This window comes from Sinohyriopsis cumingii, chromosome 17, assembly GCF_028554795.1.
Source record: "Sinohyriopsis cumingii isolate HCF-2022 chromosome 17, ASM2855479v2, whole genome shotgun sequence".
Taxonomy (NCBI): Eukaryota; Metazoa; Mollusca; class Bivalvia; order Unionida; family Unionidae; genus Sinohyriopsis; species Sinohyriopsis cumingii.
Window position 1 is genome coordinate 13,082,023 of NC_142977.1, and position 24,469 is coordinate 13,106,491.

The window sequence follows — 24,469 nt, forward strand, 5'->3', positions numbered from 1 at the left end:
GACATCCAATACTTATGTTTTATTTCATAACAATCACCATGTGTATAGTTTTTATCCCCTTCCTCTAAAAACCAGATAAAAATATTCTACTTGTTATCTGTCTGTTGAAAGACTAAGTTCATCTGTGATCTATGTATATCATTCTTGTTATCTGGCTGCTGAAAGACTCTGTCTGACTGCAATATATTTATATTAGGTTTGTTTCTCTTGGTGATTTTTGGAAGCAAGTTCTGAGTGTTGGTACCATGATTAAGTGTTGAGTGTTCCTACCATGATTAGGTGTTGCAATATATATTCTTGGTGTCTCAAATAAATCCAAAATATTGAAATCAAACATACCATTAGTGCTAATTTATCTTTTGTAATTTCAATGTCCATTACAGCAGAACAAAATCTGTTCAGAGTAAGAAAGAGTTTGAGGCTTGAAAAATGTGTTGTTACATCCGAAATTTAACTGTTCCAGAGTTTATTATAATCATGACTGACAGTACATCATGTGATAACAAGAAGAGCACTCCACCCTGATCTGACAGTCATGTGGCATAAATGTATCTCTTAAACATTCAGCATTGCATAGTCAGCATTTTCAGCATTGCATAGTCAGCATTTTCAGCATTGCATAGTCAGCATTGTATAGTCAGCATTGCATAGTCAGCATTGCATAGTCAGCATGGTGAGATGGCAGTGCAGAACCTCTTCAATATGTGGCCCTTCATTATAATACAATTTGGGATCCTGGCAGGCCAAGTGGTACAAGGCACTTGCCTTTACTTATAACTCACTCATCTCACCTATGTCCATGCAAGTCTTAGCTCAACCAATGAGAGCATGTGAAAAAGCTTGTCAGTAACTTCCTGAGGGTTGGTGGTTCATCCCATGTGAGAAAGTTTGTCAGTAACTTCCTGACGGTTGGTGGTTCACCCCATGGTCATCCTAGGTTCTTTCAGATATACTGTCTGCCATGTATAATGTATAATGTGCTGAAAATTGGCATTAAACTCCATAAAACTCAAACCAATTATAACACAGTTCCTGCTATATGGTGATTACAGTCATTCATCCTATTTAGTCAAACAGTAATAAAATTATATGCATTATGTACTTCATTATAAGGTATTCTCACTACAAGGTTCCCATGGAGTGTTAAAATGAGGGAATACTGTGCTTATAATTACATATAACTGGTTGTAAAAAATAATCAAATTATATACATTTGATGATGGTAAAGATTTGTTGTATTTTATAAATGTAAATTAATAAGAAAACCAATTTAATAACTGTTTCGAGAAAAGTGATATCCGACACGTAAAAGGAAATATTAGGACAAGCATAACTCTGTCTTCAAGAAAAGTGATATCCCACACACATAAAAGGAAATCTTGGGACAAAAACAAGTTTGTGATCAAGAAAAATGATGTCCCACACATAAAAGGAAATCTTAGGATAAGAACAACTTTTTATTCACATATAGCAGACCTATCCTACAGTAGGCCGGTAAATCAGCCCTTCACCCATGATGATATTGATTTTCGGGTGAGGGGCTGATATCACCTATTCATTAAAAGCTGCAATTATCTGGGTCCAAATTTGGCTGCACACATCAATGTATATATTATATACTTACCAGTATTACTCGTGGCTGTGCAGCTACCGTTGGCTGAAAGGTTCTTTTGGTGACATGTAGATTATATTTCCTGAGCAAATGATATATTTAGTGACTTGTAAATCCACATGGAATAGCACAACCATCTCTCATGTGGCCATTTTGAATTTTGCACTTGATATGGCTGTTACCAATTGCTGATATGTGTCTAAAGTGTACGCAGGTTTGTTCCAGAATGCATGCAGCAAAATTGCGTATTTTAATAACAGGTGACATCTGACCCACAACACCATCCATAAGTATCAACACAGATCTGGGTGGTTGATTTATTGGACTAACCCTACAGAAGGCCTATTCTACATCTTGGAACCAATAGGGATGAAGAATAAAGGAACCAAAAGATTATTACAATGTAGGTAAGACATAACTACTACTCAAATTTGCAGGTACCACCTCAGTTTAAGGCTGGAAATATAGTGTGCATTATGCGTAACCCACCCCACAAAGCAAGATATTCAAGTTAAAACTAAGGTTGCCCAAATCCTTGTCAGACAATTGTATCCATCAGATATAAATTCATTTTGTTTTCATGAGTTACAATTTTGTTCACAATATTTCATGATTATTTGAATTTATGTTCTTCTTTTCCCTCATTCTCAATGTATTTATTATATCCCGCACATTTTTAAAAAACGGTTGTAGATACTGTTACCTCCTATCCTCCTAAAAAATAGGTGGAATTTCATTAAAATTTTGAAATTGTGTTGCCTTGCCGTGACCATCTGCAAGAGGCATGTCTTTTTCAGCTCAAACCCTTTTGGGTCCCTGGGAGGGATTAAAGGTCAAGTATAAATCAATTACAATATTTTCAAATACTGTGTAGGTAAACTTTATATGCCATCACAGAAAGTATATTTAACTGGATTTGCATTATAATTACTGTTAAAACACTGACAGTCAGTACCAGAGTACCTGAGGTTGGCCGGAATATGCAGTGGAATACATAGGGATTTGAAATGCCCAAGGTTTTGTTCTGGATACTTTAATTTCCTGTCAAACATATTAAGAATAATACCCAATAAAAACAAGGACGATAAATACCAACATTCGTAAATGGTCAATGAGGAAGTATACTTTACCTCAAATTGTTTTTGTTAGACTTTTTTGCAAGGGCTTTTGGCAAGCTGACAGAGACGTACAAGTGGGAATGACATGGCTCACCTAGCTTCCATAACGAGACCAATGATCATTTCACTATATTGTAGGAATGCAATCCAATGGAAGCAATTTCCCAAACATTATATCGTGCTTATTGTACCTATTCTAATATAGTTTTGTACCTATTCTAATATAGTTTTGTGCCTATTCTAATACAGTTTTGTGGCTATTCTAATAGTTTTGTACTTATTATAATATAGTTTTGTGCCTATTTTAATATAGTTATGTACCTATTCTAATAGTTTTGTGCCAATTCTAATATAGTTATGTACCTATTCTAATATAGTTTTGTATCTATTCTAATATAGTTTGTACCTATAAAGGCCCTATTTACATATAGTTTTGTGCCTATTCTAATATAGTCTTGTACCTATTCTAATATACTTTTGTACTTATTATAATATAGTTTTGTGCCTATTTTAATATAGTTATGTACCTATTCTAATATAGTTTTGTATCTATTCTAATATAGTTTTGTACCTATAAAGACCCTATTTACATATAATTTTGTGCCTATTCTAATATAGTTTTGTACCTATTCTAATATACTTTTGTACTTATTATAATATACTTTTGTGCCTATTTTAATATAGTTATGTACCTATTCTAATATAGTTTTGCACCTATTTTAACATAGTTTTGTACCTATTCTAATATAGTTTTGTACCTATTCTAATATAGTTTTGTGCCTATTCTAATATAGTTTTGTACCTATTCTAATATAGTTTTGTACCTATAAAGGCCCTATTTACATATAGTTTTGTGCCAATTCTAATATAGTTTTGTACCTTTACTAATATAGTTTTATATCTATCCAAATATAGTTTGATAAAAATTCACAATGCGTGTAAGGATCTCGTTTATAGTCAACGCATCAAAAATTTTAATGATACAAACTTATTAAGTTAGTTTTATCACGAATTAGGTGAGGAATAGAGTCTCTGAAGGGCAAAGAATGTATAGTCTATATAGAAGAAAGAAGCCAATCAGATGCAAGGAATAGAAGAAAGAAGCCAATAGATGCAAGGAATAGAAGAAAGAAGCCAATCAGATGCATGATAATGATATAATTACAAACAGCTCTCACTTATTGCAGAACCTGTCAAAGACAATGATGATAAAATATTATTTACCAAGCTGAAGTTAACTCTGATCAAAATTCAGTCTCACAAGGTTTGCCAATAAAATACAAGATTACTTCATACAAAACTTACGGTGGCTTCAAGACCTGACAGTCACCTATTCAATAACCTCTTTCTGAACAGAGGTATAGCATTTCTCAGTTTATGTTTTCCACTTGATTTCTTTCTTCTGTTGGCTTAAAAAATTTCTTTGTGTTCACATACTTGTTCAGGACTAGAAATTGTTTAGATAAGATAATCGTGTTGCAAGGATAAGGTGCTCCCGCAGAAAAATTAAAATCTTTCATTTTTTTTAACCTTACAGTTTCTGGCGTTAAAGCAGTAGAAAGAAAGGAAAATAAGCTTGATGAGCTGGAGGAAGTTGGGCTATAATTCAAGCAATCCAACAGTTTCAAGGTCTGACAGCCACCGCTTCAATTTTTGGAATATGTATTTAAAAAAACGGGGGGGGGGGGGGGGGGGGGGAATATGTATTTAAAAAAAAAGAGGGGGGAAAACTATTGATAACACATACTGCACTTCTCCCAATCAACACAAGGTGGCAGACTTTTGCAGTTCAAAATCAGACCCACTTCTCTAGTAGATTATCCATGAACTTGGCATCATACAATTTTCTAATTCTCATGGTATTTAACAATGATTTTATTGTTTGCTTACTTTGCATCTTGTTTAATAAATATTGGTGAAGACCTATGGGATGATCAGTGTACACTGTGTTACTCTCAATAATTAAAAAAATTATTATTATTAGTATTATTACTGTTATTATTATTATTATTATAGTCTAATCTCATTAAACTGAAGAAAACCAAACCTCCGTTTAATAACTTTGATAAAAACCGTATATATTGAAGAATCAGATGAATGCCTAAATAACCTTTAGTAAATTGTCCTAATTCATGATATCATATTAATGAAGTAGTCAGACAGAAGTGATGCAACTCCATTATAAGCCCATACTCAAGATATTAATTTTTTTGCTAATTTACATGGAAAACCAAAGTCATTTTACTTCAGAGTTAACTATGTCTGGAACAATCACAATACAAAGAATGACAAATGAAATTGACATTCACTGCTTGTTTCCGAAATGCTACTGAATGACATTAATGCAGATAATATCTTCTGAATATTAAATGGAACTCTGATGTATTCTCAATATTAAAGAGTACTGAGATATCATATGAATATTAAAGAGTACTGGGATATCATGTTAATATTAAAGAGTACTGAGATATCATGTTAATATTAAAGAGTACTGAGATATTGTGTGAATATTAAAGAGTACTGAGATATGTTAATATTAAAGAGTACTGAGATGTCTTGTCAATATTAAAAGGTACTCAGATGTCTTGTGAATATTAGAGAGTACTGAGATATCAGGTGAATATTAAAGTGTACTGAGATATTGTGTGAATACTAAAGAGTACTGTGATATGTGAATCTTAAAGAGTACTGAGATATGTTAATATTAAAGGGTACTGAGATATCGTGTGAATATTAAAGAGTACTGAGATATCGTGTGAATATTAAAGAGTACTGAGATGTTTTGTCAATATTAAAGGGTACTCAGATGTCTTGTGAATATTAAAGAGTACTGAGCTATCAGGTGAATATTAAAGAGTACTGAGATATAATGTGAATCTAAAAGAGTACTGAGTTATCATTTGAATATTAAAGAGTACTGAGCTATCAGGTGAATATTAAAGAGTACTGGGATGTCTTGTGAATCTTAAAGAGTACTGAGATATAATGTGAATCTTAACGAGTAATGAGATGTCTTGTGAATCTTAAAGAGTACTGAGATATCATGTGAATATTAAAGGGTACTGAGACATCTTAGTATTTATTATAATGGTCCTTAGCCGAGATCTTGGATCCCAAAAGTGTTACATATGTACCAAAAATTAAATATATGTAAACAACATTTTGTATGCACTGGCTGCTTTGAGCTTATATGTAATGAATATCTATGACACTAACCTCAGATATTCATATTTTGACTTAAACATGATGAGAAAGACAATACATCAAAAATAACTGCGTATACAACTCTTTGTTCTCTCTGCACAAATTATAAGTGGATATAGGCATAAGTCAAATGCAGCTCTCATAATGCAAAAATGGTAATATGTTATGTTGGTCAAGAAACACGGGGGCCATGCTCCCGCCATTTATAAAGTTTCAACCAAGCCTACATAAATCTACAGTGAAAGAACAGTTCTTCAAAAACACCAATTCTAACATTAAAATACTACAACCAATGATCAAATTTAACTATGTTACCTCTGATTCAGATGAAAATTCTGTTACCTCAAAAAAAATTGGCACTCCTCCGATCATAGATCTCATTTGGTTCTGCATATAATAATTTTTGGAACTCGATGGACATGAACAATGTGAAAGTGCTTGTGGTCAGATTGCATTATCTGCATGTTTTAATGATGTAAGGTAGTGTCATCTTTTTCAAATATGATGTGTAAAGAACGATTTGAGCGCCAAAATAAAAGGTCCCCATGTAAACCGATGGGTTCTGCATATAATGTTGTGGACACGAAATTCAGTATTATAACTTGTAGTTTCAAAATATGAACCTTTATTACAAACTGCATCTGTGTAATAAAAAGGTTTTAGCATGTTTTATTATCTGTGGGCTATTACTTTATTCCTGGTGTCTTTATTATAATTCTACAGAAAAATAAATAGTATACTGTTTGGTGGGCAAGATGAGTTATATACGTCACCAATATTTCCGGGTCCTACAGATTGCAAAATTTTAAAGGTACATTTTTCTGGCCTTTGATTAAATGTTATTTTGTCTTTAATAAGTTCATAATGATGTATGTTGTTGTGCTAAAATTACACACAGATGCTTCATGGAAAGTGATGATGATGTAACAAAATGGCGGTATGAAAATAGCCCAAATTTTCAAATTATTTTGATTTTATCAATGGATGCAAAATTTATGGCAGCTGATTGTGCATGCTGGAGGTATTTTAATTATTACTACATTTATATATCTAAATATGGCTGCTCTAAGATAAACATTTATCATAATTTTTTTCACTCTAAAGTCAGACAGTAGCAGAGGTACCCATGACCTCAGCCAAGCACAATGACAATGATTTGTAAGACTTTATTGTGCCTTATCATTAATTTTTGTAAGCAATGAAGTTTAATAAAGATCCTCAGTTATATTCTGAAAAAGATGCCATCATCCATATGTTTTTTTCATTCTTGATGTTGTAACTGCATCTGTAAGAAAGATTTTTCAAAAAGTGCAGCACAAGGCCTGCAGTAAATTGTTTTCAAGGATTAAATAGTGCAAATTAAATAAATTAGATCTGACTGTAAGAAACCTAGGATATCATCTTACCTGATCCACCAATGACAAGGTATGGGCATTGCGGGTGATGTTGACATGTAGAACGTGAAATTTATTTCTTTTGCAGAGATCATAGGCAATACCAGCAAAGGATGTACTTCCTGTCTTAGGAACACGGTTGTACAGTATAATCATGTCTTCTTCATATGGACTATAAATGTCCTGAAAAAATAAATATAATAAAAATATTATGTTGTTATGGGGTTTAATGTAATTTTTCAGTGCTATAGAAAGTGGCTAGTATAACTGGTGGAGGAAAAGCCTGGGAAGAACCACCAAGCTCTCTCAGGTACCCACATTAACCAAGCCCGAGACTTGAACCCACACAGACAGAGCACTTTCGACTACTCAGCCATTCTGGTCCCCTAAAATTACTATGATGTGAATAAATAACCATTCATGAAAATTTTTGCATCAAATGTTCATGAACACTATATATGAATTTAATAAACTATATTTTATTCCTTACTTGGATCTACACTGTAGTCAAATGGGTCACAATGGTCAAGTTAAGGTTATAAAACTTTCACACCCACACTGCTTTAAATGGTCACTGGAGCATATCGACAGTGACTCGCTCTATGCATGCAAACATTTATTTGATGAGGAAGGCATTTTATCATAAAGGAATAACAGTAGATGTTCTGGACCATCCAGCAGGGCCCATCATTGGTCCAGCTCTTTAAACATTTGTTACAACCTGGTTGAGCCACCTGATGTAGAATGGCTGTTCTAGACAACTACAACCAGTGGACTAGCATGCTATGACCAGCAGGTGTTCCCTGTGAACCATTCTTGCATATTATGACCAGCTGGTGTTCCCTGTCAACCATTCTTGCATATTATGACCAGCAGGTGTTCCCTGTCAACCATTCTTGCATATTTCATGTTACCATATTGCTTTATTTGGTCAGAGCTACTGTGTTTGTGGCAGCCAATCTTTGTTCAATAACCAATAATATGCGTCACCAGTACAGACAAACTTTACAAACCTTAAAATACCCAACTTGTCAGGCTTTGGCAAATGAGTATATTGGATATAATTATAAACTACAAGTCTACAGTGAAGCACACATTAATGTTTGTCTACCATTGCATTTGAGGCAGCATTTTCAAGTTTGGGAATCTGTGCCCACATGGCCAGTGCCACCATTTTGCTCTATAAGAATGCCTACATTGGCACCCTAGTCCTTGGTACCACTCAGGTTGACTACTTAGCAGCCACATGGAAATGTTAATAAGGATTTATAAGAACTTACCAACTAAAAAAACAGAATTCCAGATCTGTTTCACATGTATGAGTGTATGTAATTTGCCGATTATTTAATAACAACATTATGCAAAGTTTCTCTGTTCACATCTTGTCTACTTGCATCAAAACTGAAAGCTACACTTCTGGTGTTTCAGGCAGAGGAACATATCACATTTAATCCTGATTGGTTCTTATTCTTTCTCCAAGTCCAGAATAAAACAATAACCACCAATCAGAATTAACCGCAGCATATTCACTGTGTGACACTGAAAGTATTGACAGTAAAACAAGGTCCATTTAGACAAGGAGCAAAAGTGGTCCATATCCATGGAGTACTTGAATTTTACATGGAGAACAAAAGTGGCCATTAAATGATCATTATCCATGGAGCACTTGAACTGTACATGGAGTGTGTGTGTAAGATTCAGATTTTTAATGTAGCTTTAACAATTTTTCTGTCATATCGCTATGATGTTTGCAATGTGGCAGTTAATAGTGATGTCTAGCACTGGGGCATCATGCCGCAGACATGTAGCATGATGTCCCACCCAGTCATATTATCCTGACACCAAGCTGGCCAGTCGTAACACTAACCTCTTAATGCTGAGTGCCAAGTGAGGCAGCTGTAAGTACCAGTTCTGTAAGTTTTTTTACGACTTGGTATTATCTTGGCCAAGGATCAAACCCATGACTTCCTGCATCTGAGGCAGATGCTCTAACAAATAGGCCAACGGAGCGGTTGAATTGTACATGGAGAACAAAAGTGGCTATTAAATGATCAGTATCCATGGAGTACTTGAATTGTACATGGAGAGCAAAGTTGTAACATCTCCTTATGCTGATAGATGCAATTAATGGATGAACCTGCTGACTAGAGAAAGGTTTGTAAGCACATAATTGGCAAAAGGCCAGATTCCAAACCATGTGACTTACAGTCACCTTCTTAATTTGTCGAAGGGGAGTGGGTACTGTCAGCAATGTCTTTTTGTACTGGCAGATGAGTGTCTGTGGCATCTGCAGGATGTACAATATAAAAGATCTCATTACTCATGTGAACTCCTACACTCAAGACTTGTTCAAGATAAGATTTCCTTTGCATGAGGAAACTGCACTATTTCTTCTCTTTTGAAGATAGAAACAAACTGACTTCCAAACTGAAATGAAGATATCAAATTGGTTTAAAAACATTCATGCATTGCAAACAAAGGGTGTGGCAACCATGGTGACTTTGATAAAACAAAGCATGAAATGGCCTGAAAGGCTGAATAAAATTCACAGACAACGAACAGCTAGTCTGTTTGGAAGTACTTGTGATATCTTGTCAAGGATGAGGATTTTGATATCCTGTCAAGGATAAGAATTTTGATATCTTGTCAAGGATGAGGATTTTGATATCCGGTCAAGGATGAGAATTTTGGTATATTGTCAAGGATGAGGATTTTGATATCTTGTAAAGAATGAAGATTTTGATATCTTGTAAAGATTGAAGATTTTGATATCTTGTCAAGGATGAGGATTCTGATATCCTGTCAAGGACGAGAATTTTGATATCTTGTCAAGGATGAGAATTTTGATATATTGTCAAGGACGAGGATTTTGATTTCTTGTCAAGGATGAGGATTTTGATACCTTGTCAAGGATGAGAATTTTGATATATTGTCAAGGATGAGGATTCTGATATCTTGTAAAGAATGAAGATTTTGATATCTTGTCAAGGATAAGGATTTTGATCTTGTCAAGGATGAGGATTCTGATTTCTTGTCAAGGATGAGGATGGCATATGAAATATTATAAGTCTATGTTTGTCTGTAATCTGCTTACTAGAAATACAACCTGTATGTCAACACAAACAATAGCACCACCTAACGACTAACAGATCCTCTAAAGATGAAAATACCACAAAACTGTAAGTGTATTAGTAAAGTATCAGATCACAGGCTGTGTATCATGAATTGTATCGATATACAGCATGGGTGTATTGTATCACACATGTTTGTTTCAATTCACAAATGATTATGATAGGATTTTCCATAAATATTTATGTCCATATGACTCACTATTGACCAGTATAAATAAATGTCGTGGTCATATGTCAATGTTGACCAGTATAGACAAATCTTGTGGACATGTCAATGTTGACCAGTATAAATAAATGTTGTGGTCATATGTCAATGTTGACCAGTATAGACAATGTTGACCAGTATAAATAAATGTCATGGTCATATATCAATGTTGACCAGTATAGACAAATCTTGTGGATATGATGTCAATGTTGACCAGTATAAATAAATGTTGTGGTCATATGTCAATGTTGACCACTATAGACAAATCTTGTGGACATCATGTCAATGTTGACCAGTATAAATAAATGTTGTGGTCATATGTCAATGTTGACCAGTATAGACAAATCTTGTGGACATATCATTCAGAGTTGCATTTTCACAAAAAAATGCATGTTTATGGCATAACAGGGAACAATACCCTATCATTTGTTACCAAAGAAATTAATGTGATTTTTATTTTTAACGTAGCTTTAACAATTTTTCAGTCATATCACTACGATGTCTGCAATGTGGCAGTTTATAGTGATGTCTAGCACTGGGGCATCATGCCGCAAACATGTAGCATGATGTCCCACCAAGTCACATTATCATGACAGCAGGCTGACCAGTCCTAACACTAACCTCTTAATGCTGAACGCCAAGCGAGGCAGCTGTTAGTATCATTTTTGTAAGTCTTTGGTATGACTTAGCCGGGGATCGAACCCACGACCTCCTGCATCCAAGGCAGATGCTCTAACCACTAGGCCACCGGAGTGGTTGCCAAAGAAATTAAAGCTGCATAAGTACTTAAAAATTCCTCAATATGTGGAAGATCACAAACTCCTCTTATAAATTACACAAAGAAAATGGTATATTGTCCATACAAAAATTTCTGTCAGACACAGGTACTGAGATCACATTAATTTCTCTGCAACCATGTCATTTTATGTCCAATCTCTCCTAGACTTCACAGTGTTAAAATGCAGCTATATTATGTAAGTATGTTATACACCCATCCAATGTTTAACGGAAATATATTTAGATAACTCAAATGTCTGTGCAGAAACCACTTTTTCTTTCAGTCACAATGCCCTTGTCTTTTGACCTTTTAACCCCAAAATGAATAGGCTTCTACCTAGTCAAGATTAAACCATCCACAAAGTTTGGTCCAGGTCTTGCAATTTGGAACCATTACTGTATGGTAAACATTTTATTTTTTTCAATAATAACATTGGCCACTGGCTGCTTGACCCCAGCATTATTAGGCTTCTTCTCAAAGTGCAAGGCATCTATAAAGTTTGGCCAGGTATGTCACACAATTATTATGCACAATTTTTTTTGCTCTTTCAGTCACCGTGACCGTGATCTATGATCATTTTTGCCCCCAAATCGATAGAGCTCTTTATTTACATGAGCCATCCATGAAATTCAGTACAGTGGATGATGTAATACTGCATGAAAACTGGTCTCAGTGACCCTGACCTTGGACCTTCTGGCTCTGAGATCAGTAAAGGTCATCCTTATATTGAGTGCATTCCATACACAATGCTTAGCAACTGTAGATAATGGAGATCTAATTCTTTCCATCAGTGGTGTGCTTTAAAAGCTTAAATCTAAAGGGTTCATGATTACCACAAGTACAGGTCATTCACAAAGCTCTGTAGCTATAGATGGTCAACAGCTTGATTATTGTGCAAGGAGGAAATAAAGTGGTAACAGACAGATGGATGGATGGACATCATAACATAGTAAGCTCTGCCTTATGTAGCAATTATATATTTTTTTAAAGGAGTAAAAAATGGCTCAAATTACCTAACTGTTCAATCAAGTTATGAACAAAAATAATTCCATTAAATTTCGTTTTTCTATCTTAATCATGTTATGCTTTTTTGTTCTCTGAATATTTTTCCCCAAAAGCCCAAAAATTATTTTTTTTTTAAAATCCAGACTTTGATGTAATGGTCTTTTAAGCTGATATGGTCATCAACTTATTGCCATCTTAACGTGTGGAAAATTTCACGGCTTTATGTTGAATTGTGTTTGTACTAAAATGGATTCAAAACAGACACCAGAGAAAAATGCCCTCTTCACAGTGGGCGATACAAAATGATGATAGAGCTGTAAAGACAAAAATGATGATGGAGTTGTAAAGACATAAAAATGATAATGGAGTTGTAAAGATATAAAAGTGATGAAGTTTGTCAAGACATAAAATGATGATGGATGTGAAAAGACATACAAAACGATGATATACTTGTAAAGACATACCCTAATTTGTTCATTGGTTGCATATAGACGTCTACTTCTGCTTATATCTGATGTACCCAAAGTATGCTGAAGCTGGGCCACTTCCATTTCTGGAAAACAAATATACACAAACAGTATCAACAAACATTCTATTCAAGGGTTTACCCTCAATTACCTTTAAGCCTATATAAGATAAATATGTCAACAGATGTATCGCTTTCTCATTAAAGATCCAGTAGATGTCCTTGTACTAAATGTCCACATATCAGGTTACACATTTTGAAGATAGATTTACAAAGATATTTGTCTGTCAATAACTCAACTGCCTTGTAAAACTGCTATGTAGGTTGCATATATGTGGTAACCAACTACAAGATCTTTCTGGACCTCTCATTTAGAGGATATGTATACATGTGTGTGTGTGTGTGTGTGTGTGTGTGTGTGTCTGTATATGTCTGTGCATGTGTCTGCGTTTTTAGGCGTCACCAAAAAGGCATACAAAAAAGCAAACAACAGTACAGTGTATGGCAAGTTATACACCCACCCTCCTCAATGTAGGCGTTACCAGGGCATAATTGACTATTATCTTTGTTTTAACAAAACCATTATTTTCTTAAAGACTGAACATGACACTAACATCTGACCTCAAATTCAATAAATTTCTTTACAACGCCAAGTCCAAGCCATCAGCACAGTATGGATGATGAGCTCACCATTTTTCTTTGATACACAATGACACTGACCTTTGATCTTTTGATCCCAAATGCAGGCCCTCTACAAGCTTTATTCAATGTATGTGGTCTAGAGCTAAAATTACTATGCAAAAAAAAACAATTTTCCAGTCTGTGACCATGACCTTTTATAAAAAAATCAACCAGCTTCTTTGTTAACGAAAGAAACAGTTATCCTTCAAGCCTAGTTAAATTCTATGAGGTAGTACTAATGCTGATGAGCAGAAATCAATAATCTTCTTTCAGTCAAAGTTTCATTTACTGAAGATGGTGGAGACCTCAAGTTAATGAGTGGAAACAAAATTGTTAACAGGCAAATAAATGGACAACATCAAAGCATAACATGGAAGGTGGGGGCACTAAGAACGTAACTGTCACTTGAAATTTGACCATCATTTTACTCTTGTGCACATTTATTGGGTATTATGCACACTTGGAGTAAATAGACACAAAGGCTTCTGCTTTGGTGCCCTTTCAAGGAAAGTCAGGGCCCTTTTGAAATTTTGGAAAAAAACCAACACTTGTCCTGATCCAGCCCTGAGGAGTCCCTTGAAGGAACTAATGATCCACACAGTGAAAAGAATTACCAGGAATTCAAGATAAAACCATTTCTTCCTTGTGACTGCTGAGTGTTGAAACCATAGATAATAACGAATAAGGTAAATGTTCAATAATGTGTCAATATTACACTGATTATGGTAAATGCTCAATAATTATAGGATACTGCATTTGTAAGGGAAAATATGAACATGTTTCTCTGTGCAATACTGAATGACTAAACGTATTGCTCAGAAAAATGAATTCATATTTTCCATACAAATGTAATAACTTTAAAAAATATTATTTTGCTTTTATACGTATGGCTGAATAATAAAATATACTACATAAACAAAGTAATTGATTTCAAAAGAAAGTACACTACAGTAGGTTCATCAATACACAGCAACAATATTAATATACACATCGCACTGTCCAGCAACCTTTGAACTTGGTTGTGCGCTTGGTCATTCATTTAAAAAATAATTATCATTTTGGTCTGCTTAAAATTATGATGTTGAGTCATACTGTGAAGGAATGTGCATTGAAAGAACTTCTCCAGTTGGTCTTGAATGGACACATTTTTCTATCAATCCAACTAAATTCTGCTTTTTTATTTGTGATGGACTGGATTTATTAGTCGGGTCAATTCCATATGACACATGTGACTGTAGCAGTGGAGATAATGGCCTTGATGCAACCGCACCAGAGATCATGTTCTGTCCTTGATTGTGTGGAATCATAATGTGGGAAAAATATGAATTCTTTTAACTGAATTTTTGAAAAAGACAAAAGATTAAATACTGTTTGATTTGGAATATCACATTCATTTCATTCTGAGTGCAGTAAGGAGAATGTTACTTCTGTTGGAAAAGCGGTCAAAATTTCACTACAATTTCTGGAACCCATTTAATTAGGATTTTGCAGAAATAACTAAATAGGTACATTTTGCGGAAGTTCAAGTTGCAAAAAGGTAAGTATATTTATTGCTTTTGTTATTACCATCTAAAGAAGTCAAATGTTTATGCTTGGTCACTTATATTGTCTTTGTTAGAAGAATCCCAGCTTTTTACATGACATGTGTGACTTATATCACTACTATATCTCCAAACATTGTATCAAAAAGTTAAATAGGGAAAATTGCAAAGCAGCTGCAGCATGAGAGTCCATTTCACCAGCAGAAATAAGACTCCTTTGTTGTCTTGGCTTGCTGGCTACATGTGGCTCTTGATTTTCTACTAAAACCTGCTTTCTTCAGTTGCATTTGTTTTTTAATTTAATGTTTTGACAGCCTTGCAAAATGGAATATCTCTGAGTTTGACAGGATATTCCTTGGCTTTAATATGCTTTTCTATGCTATTTTTATAGACCCTTGAGAGCATGGGTCATAGTCTGAACCATTCGATTTGCGAATAGTTCTGAACATTTCTCCTAACTGTTAAAATGATTAGAAAGGTATTCTCAGTACTGAATGTCTCATGTTTGTTGTGGATATTGACCATGTTCATTCACTTGCTTGGTCAAAAGTTTCTTTTGTGTCTCAGTAAAATCATCCCCATCATCAACCTCAGATCATCCACAAACCAATCTAATAAATCAAAAGCTACTGCATCTGCTACATGGGCATATATTATTTGTTTACAGTCAAAAGTAGTTCCTAGCACATGATACTATATTCAGACATGTCATGCAGTATGAAGCCATGCAGTATGGAAAAAAAACTGCATACTTCTGACAATGTAAAGTTCAGAGAAAACAATGGACATATAATAATGTGTAGATATTATATTGAATATAGTAAAATATTCAGTATGCAGATGTTACATTGAATATGGTAAAATGCCCACTATGTAGATATTACACTGAATATGGTAAAATGTTCAGTATGTAGACATTACACTGAATATGGCAAAATGCTCAGTTATGTAGATATTACACTGAATAAGGTAAAATGCTCATTATGTAGATATTACATTGAATAAGGTAAAATGCTCAATGTGTAGATATTACATTGAATAAGGTAAAATGCTCATTATGTAAATATTACATTGAATATGGTAAATTCTCAATGTGTAGATATTACATTGAATAAAGTAAAATGCTCAATGTGTAGATATTACAAGGAATAAGGTAAAATGCTCAATGTGTAGATATTACATTGAATAAGGTAAAATGCTCAATGTGTAGATATTACATTGAATAAGGTAAAATGCTTAGTATGTAGATATTACACTGAATATGTTAAATTCTCAATGTGTAGATATTACATTGAATAATGTATAAATATTTCACTGAACACAGCACAATTTTATTTGTAGATATTACATTCAATACTGTAAAATTGTTAATATTGTCTTTGATATTACACTGTATCAATGTATTCTTAATCAATTCCTTATACAGGATAAGTCCAGGATGATTAAATTCAACTCGGTGGTGGACTTGAACAGACTAATAAAACTCTATTTGGTCTGACCTGAATGGACTAGTAAAATTCTATTTGGTCTGACATGAATGGGGTAGTAAAATTCTATTTGATCTGAAATGAATAGACAGACTAGTAAAATTCTACTTGAACAGAATCTGATGGACTAGTAAAATTCTATTTTGTCTGACATGAATGGGCTTGTAAAATTCTATTTAGGTCTAAGTTTAATGGACTAGTAAAATTCTATTTGATCTGACTTGAACAGACTAGTAAAATTCTATTTGGTCTGACTTGAACAGACAAGTAAAATTCTATTTGAATTGAACTGAATGGACAGGTAAAAATTGAACTATTTGATTTTTTAACTTGAGTGGACTAGTTCAACTGTTGTTTAACTGGAGTGGACAAGTTAAATTCAACTCTATGACTTCCTTGAGTGGGCAAGTTCAATTCACTTGACTGATTTGATGGTTGACTGGAGTGCTCTGGCCATCAAATTATTTAAAATCTGATGTGCATGTGTGTGTTCATTAATAATCTGTAACTGAATATTATATACATACACACACACAAACTATACCAAAAAATCTGGTTATGGATTTGCTCTGCTGTTCCATAATTACAGGGACAGAACTTGCTTTATTTGCATCTCTGTATGAGTGGAGAAGAACTCAACTTACAAAAATCATTTTGTCCACTATTTGTCAGACGTCTTATTTTACCTGTTTGAAACATAGTTACTTGTGGTGTAAGACATTTACCCTAATCCGGAAAGCTTAAATTCAAAAGGAACCTCTTTTTCAGTTTCATTTGTAACTTGTTCATGAACAAAGTGCTGTTAACTGAATTTCACTTACAATGTTTTCATGAACAAAATGCTTCAAGTGCAGCTAAACTGCATTTATTTCACATTCACGACTCCTGCTGTCACCTTATCTTTTGATGCAGCCAGCTCAAATTTAAACGTACAAGGCTAAGTCAGTTCAACAAATACAAAAAAAAATGTTTTTGATAATGTTTTGATAATGTAAAAACAGGCTCAACTGGAAAAGTAGATGGTAATTTAGCCTGCAGATGGTTGATAATCAGAAAGCTGAAAGTCTTATTACTATATGCCACAAATATCAGAGACTGGCCAGCCTACAAACCTCCTCTCTAGTATGTGCCACAAATATATGAGAGTGGCCATCCTACAAACCTCCTCTCTAGTATGTGCCACAAATATCTGAGACTGACCATTCTACAAACCTCCTCTCTAGTATGTGCCCCAAATATCTGAAACTGGCCATACATCCTATTAACCTCCTCTCTAGTATGTGCCACACATATCTGAGACTGGCCATCCCACAAACCTCCTCTCTAGTATGTGCCACAAATATCTGAGACTGGCCATACCAAAAACCTCCTTTCTAGTATGTGCAACAAATATCTGAGACTAGTCATCCTACAAACCTCTTCAGTATGTGCCACAAATATCTGAAACTGACCATACCACACACCTCCTCTCTTATATGTGCCACAAATATCTGAGACTGGCCGTACCACAAACCTCCTCTCTAGTATGTGCCACAAATATCTGAGACTGGCCCTCCTAAAATCCTTCTCCCTGCATTGCTAGTCTCATGAAAATACACAGTATTAGCTCTGACATAAGGTGTGATAATGCTGGTGAACCATATATATATATATATATATATATATATATATATATATATATATATATATGCCAAACAGCTGATCTAATAGAAGAGGAATCAACACCAAAACAAGTTTTACACACATTTTTATGTTTCTGAAATTATACATCCATTTTTGCTGAAATATACACACAAATGGAGATTTACTAATAATTTATATTTCTGTCATTGGAAAATGAAGCATTTTTTAAAAGAAGCAAACTGTTATATCAACTTGCATTTTCCAAACTTTTAATGCATGCTGCAAGTGGGCATGTGCTAAATTTAAGTCCTGGATTTAAATATCAGGTCCAACATCCAAACTCCTTTTGGTTACATAGAATGATTTTGTTATTAACTTCTGAGCCAAACATGTCTGAGAATGGAAAGCATGTGTGTGTGTGTGTGTGTGTGAGCAGACACACACAGAAGTAACAGATTCCCAAATGCATATTACTGCCAGCCTATTTCAGTTGCTTAGTTTGTTTTCTTTTTGCTTCAAATTTTTCACTGAATGTTTATTTGCTGTCTTGGATGATTTCAGCTGCTTTTTAAAAGTATTCAGTTGCTTTTGAAATTTTATGTTTTTTTGCTGTAGCTCGACATTTTTTAATTTGCTTAATGTATTATCATACTTAATATCATTATATATTTTGCCCTTTATATATTAGTGTTAGATCTGACTAGCTCATCCATGAATAAGGTAATGGCGAAAAAAACTGCATATTCTGTACGCCTTTAGTTTGATTTTTTTACCATGATGATCTCATTATACGGTCTGTCACATTTGTAAAGCTGAAAATTATTATGCAACTGTAATACAGAGTATAAAGTTTTTAATTGCCGAGCTGATAAAATAAAACTAAATATTTTATCTTAAATGTTAGTGTCTCTTTATTAGAAGGAGGGAAAATCACTGTCTCCAACAGTGATAGATAATCTATTGCTTTGTCACTTGTATCAGAAATAAGAAAAATGATAACTGAGATAGAGAACTAATTCATAAATGTTAAGTGTCACATGAAAGAGAATATATGATCATAACCTAAAAAGCTAGAATAGAATAAAACAACTCGTGTAATCTCATTCCACGTTTTTCTACCTTTGTGTCCTCAATAGACCTATCTGATTATGGTGATAATTCTTAAACTCTCGTATTCTGAACTAGTGAACAGGAACAGTGATTGGTTTACTAAAGAAATTTTGTATGGGGGAAGGGTTTTCTTCCTTTTTTAATACTTTCACTTTTCCAATGGATAATATGTGCCTATACTGAAAACTACTTTTTTCTGGCAATATCCTATATCTGGACTTAAGATGTTTTTGATATTTTTTATTGTTTTATTACGTATTTGTTTTACATTTTATTCATGTGTTATTGGGAGAGTTATGAATATAATGTTATTTCTTTTGTAAATGTATAGAATTTATGTATTTTTTCGTACACTGAAAAGACAGTTTTCTTGGAAAGTATTTTTACAAATCATGAGTACTGACAGTACTGTGCATGAAGGGACACAACTATGCTTGCTCAACTTTGTCAGGAGTTTTGTTTAAAATAAATAAAATATGGAATGCAAAAACATTTAAATATTAACTGCGAACTTCTGGGGATTAGGAGATTGGGAAAAGTGCAAAGGATGTGTATGACTAACTAAGGAGACAAAAGTGTCATATATATTATTTACAAGGTGCACATTTCACGGAAGATAAAATATCAAATATCGGAGCTCGATGGGGTTTTTGAATGTTTCTATAACTGTTATAGGTCCACTTCATCAGGATAGTGCATTATATTTAATAATAATTTTGAATATGATATAAAAGAGAACAAAATGGATACTAATGGTATTTTTAATGGACTTGACATAAAAATGAAAGAAGAAAAAAATATTTTTCATTAATTAATATTGATGGGCCAAATGATGATTTTCCAAATTGTTACAACATGAAAAATGATATTATAAGTGAATAAGAAAATGATTCCATTATCATTTGTGGTGATTTAAATTTAGTTCAAAAAAATCCTGAATTTGGCTGCTATAATTAGAAACAAAAAACAATCCTAATAGCAAGAAATTAATTATTGACTTTGAAAGATACCTTTGGTCTTGTGGACCCATTTAGAAAACTATACCCATATTCAAAGAGGTACATGTATAAATGGAGGCGAAAAAATCCTTTGAAACAAGTTACATAATTTTTTTGGAAAATCAGAATCCCTCATGCCAAAAGTAGTTGTTGTTGTTGTTGTAGGGTTTAATGCCATTTTTCAGCACACGATAGGCTATACATGGCGGCCAGTATTAATGGTGGAGGAAGAACATGGGAAAACCATGGAAAGAACCACCGACCCTCGAGAAGCTACTGGCAAGCTTTCTCACATACCCACATTGACCGAATCCGAGACTTGAACCTACGCAGACAGGTGAGATGGCAGTGATCGGTAACGGAGAGCACTTTAGACCACTCGGCCACTCGGGGCCCCTGCCAAAAGTAGTAAAAGTAACAACAGAACCAAATTATAGATTTGACCACTCTGTGATAATATTCAACCTATGTTCTAATAACTTTATTAAAGGTATGGGTTTGTGAGAAACAAAGCAAGAGCATTTTCCAAGACACTAAATAGGTAAATGAAATTAAAAATTGCATTCAAAGGATAAAATTACAATATCTGTCATTAGAATATGATCAAAATATTGAAAATATATCAAACACAGATATAAAACTAACTATATCAGACTTATTACTTCTATTCTTTGGATATAAACTGGTGGCAAAATTTCATGTTTTATACAAAAAGAAATGTAGTTGTTGTTGTTGTTGGGTTTAACGCCATTTTTAAGCACGCGATTGGCTATACATGGCGGCCAGTATTAATGGTGGAGGAAGAACCCGGGAAAGAACCACCGACCCACGCAAAAAGAAATGTAAATAAAACAAGAACTCGTGCTCTGACAATACTACTATATAAATCAAGAACCGATAGGCAGAGTATGTAACAGACCAAGTATGTTATGGGCTGATTTGGGCAGACCGAGTTCATTATGGGCAGAGAACATTAACTGGCCAACTCTACTATGGGCAAAGTACATATAGTCACGGAATCATATGCATTTCCATTCACAGTAATATGTTCACACTTAATTCCACTAACGAAGATACTGCCTTTTAATAAATGTAAAATATGTAATAAAGGATTTTGTAACTGGTTTTTATACTGTACTATGAACATGTGTCATTTGTGGCTTATGCTGCATGTGTCATTTGTGACTAGTAGTAATAATTACATTTATACTATACTAACATATATGTGTAATTTGTGACTGGTAAATAACTGTTTTTATACTGTCCTATGATACATGTATTGGTTGTAACTGGTAGTAATTACTGTTTTATACTGTACTATAATTAATGTGTTGGTTGTAACTGGTAGTAATTAACTGTTTTTATACTGTACTATGATACATGTGTTGGCTGTAACTGGTAGTAATTACTGTTTTTATACTGTACTATAATCAATGCGTTGGTTGTAGCCGCTAGTAATAATTGTTTTTATGTGATACTATTATACATGCGTTGATTGTTACTGGTAGTAATTACTGTTTTTATGCGATACTATTAGACATGCACTGATTGTTACTGCTGGTGATAGTTGTTTTTATAATGTAATATACTTATGTGTTCTGAACTGCCAATTATATGGATTGAAATTATTATCAAATAACCACTAAAAATATTCACTAATTTCTTCTGCCACCATCAAGTCATGCAGGTTTCGATCATACCTTTTCTTTTCCCTTTCCATTTTATATCCAATTTTCCATTTATCTTATTCTTTATGCTATGTGATTTTGTTTTGTATAATGAACTTATAAGTTCTTGCAAATCTGTTTCCTATCCCTTACATGGTAACAAAATGTGTTTCAAACAAAAGTAAACCAAAGCTCTGGGGCAATCAGATTGCTAGGCATGGGATACAATATGCTAAGTTCTAACAACCCAAGCCAGTGGGCAATCAAATTAAAGTAAACCAGGGCTCTGGGGCAATCAGAGTGCTAGATAGGGCTACAATATGCAAAGTTAATACCTAATAAAATTCCTAAATAATCTGCATTTTTCAAAACATATAATAAATATAACTGATTTTGGTATGTAATTATAATTGTTGCATGACTCATCATAAGGTGGGGAAAACAAGGCCTGGTTGCTCACAGTGATTTTTCTGGGTTACAGACTTCATGGTGAACCACCAGGCACTACTAGAACAGAAACTTTAACACTGAGGTTGTTCTAAACTTTAACACTGAGGTTGTTCTAAACTTTAAAACTGAAGTTAATTTAAAGTGTGGTTAATCTACATTTTATCATTATGGTTAACCTTAACTATAACACTGAGGCTAAAATTAACTTTAACAGTAAGGTTAATCTAAATTTCAACACTGAGTTTAATATAAACTTTAATGCTGAGGTTGTTTTAAACTTTAAAATGGAAATTTAAAGTGTGGTTAATCTACATTTTAACATTATAGCTAACCTTAATTTTAACAGAGGTTAATCTTAGCTTTAAGTGAGGTTTATCTAAAGTTTAATACTCAGGTTAATCCAGACTTAAGTAGTGAGCTTGATCTAGGATATGGACAAGTCACAGACATACAGAAAACATGAACAATGTCAAAATGAATATTACTTCGAGCTGCATTTGCATATAAACATTTTTATCTGTAGTTTTTAAAATGAACATTCACTGAACAATTTCCTCTACAATTTAACTTATATATATTCCAAACTTCAATCAGTTGATGAATTGGGATCTAAATTTTTTATAAAATTTGTTCTAACTTTACTTTAATTTTGCAATATTGAAGAATCTTCCTAGCTAATCATAATGGTCCACTTCCCTATTTTAGTTGTCATACGGCCAAAATAAAAAAAAACTGCCTGGTTTTGGTGTGCAAAACAAATAAATAGGGTAGGAAGGCCAGTCAGTTTAAATGTCTATTACAATTTCTTGCAAACTTGGGCAAGCCCTTCCCTTGAATATCAATAATTGTTTATCATGGGTGTAAGTATTTTTGTTGATGCTTCGTGTAGGACACTGGAGCTTTACAATAAAAAATGATCAGGGTAAATATAAAGAGAGAGAGAGATAGAATGTCTGGCAGCAATAAACTATTCAAAGTTGTACAAAGTTTATTTTCTTTCTTTGGTTGTGTTGGTGGTGTTGGGCTTGTTATACAATCTCTGTCTACTGAATTATCATATTATGCATGGATGTTTAAAATCTTATTATACATGGGTGTTTAAAATCATATTATACATGGGTGTTTAAAATCATTATATGCATGTATGTTTAAAATCATATTATACATGAGTGTTTAAAATCATATTATACATGGGTGTTTAAAATCATTATATGCATGTACGTTTAAAATCATATTATACATGGGTGTTTAAAATCATATTAGGTGTTTAAAATCATATTATACATGGGTGTTTAAAATCATATTATACATGGGTGTTTAAAATTATATTATACATGGGTGTTTAAAATTATATTATACATGGGTGGTTTGAATCATATTATGCATGGGTGTTTTAAATCATATTATGCATGGGTGTTTTGAATCATATTATGCATGGGTGTTTTGAATCATATTATACATGGGTGTTTTAAATCATATTATGCATGGGTGTTTAAAATCATATTATGCATAAATGTTTTGAATTGTATTATGCATGGGTGTTTTAAATCATTATACATGGGTGTTTTAAATCATACTATACATGGGTGTTTAAAATCATATTATACATGGGTGTTTAAAATCATATTAGGTGTTTAAAATCATATTACACATGGATGTTTAAAATCATAATATACATGGGTGTTTAAAATCATATTACACATGGTGTTTAAAATCATAATAAACATGAGTGTTTTGAATCATAAAATAAATGGGTGTTTAAAATCATATCATACATGGCTGTTTAAAATCATATTACACATGGATGTTTAAAATCATATTATACATGGGTGTTTAAAATAATATTACACATGGGTGTTTTAAATCAAGGTGAAAGTATATGATTAATGCTATCTGATTCTTTATCAAAATTTCTCATCTGTTTTTGAGTTGCTGAAATTGGTAATTTGATTCCATGGATGTGACTATATATAACACACTGTTATCAGATGAAAGACTA

General features: G+C 33.4%; 1 protein-coding gene across 1 annotated transcript in view; it reads right to left on the reverse strand.

Annotated features, from left to right (window-relative positions):
• LOC149777771 (heparan sulfate 2-O-sulfotransferase 1-like) overlaps nt 1-24,469 on the reverse strand; it is a 161,029-nt gene that overhangs the window by 134,484 nt on the left and 2,076 nt on the right. Inside the window, exons 2-3 of the mRNA XM_089938807.1 lie at nt 12,912-13,000; nt 7,341-7,511 (exon numbers count right to left, since the gene is read on the reverse strand). Coding sequence (XP_089794933.1) covers nt 7,341-7,511; nt 12,912-13,000 — 260 coding nt within the window. The remainder of the gene's footprint in view (nt 1-7,340; nt 7,512-12,911; nt 13,001-24,469) is intronic.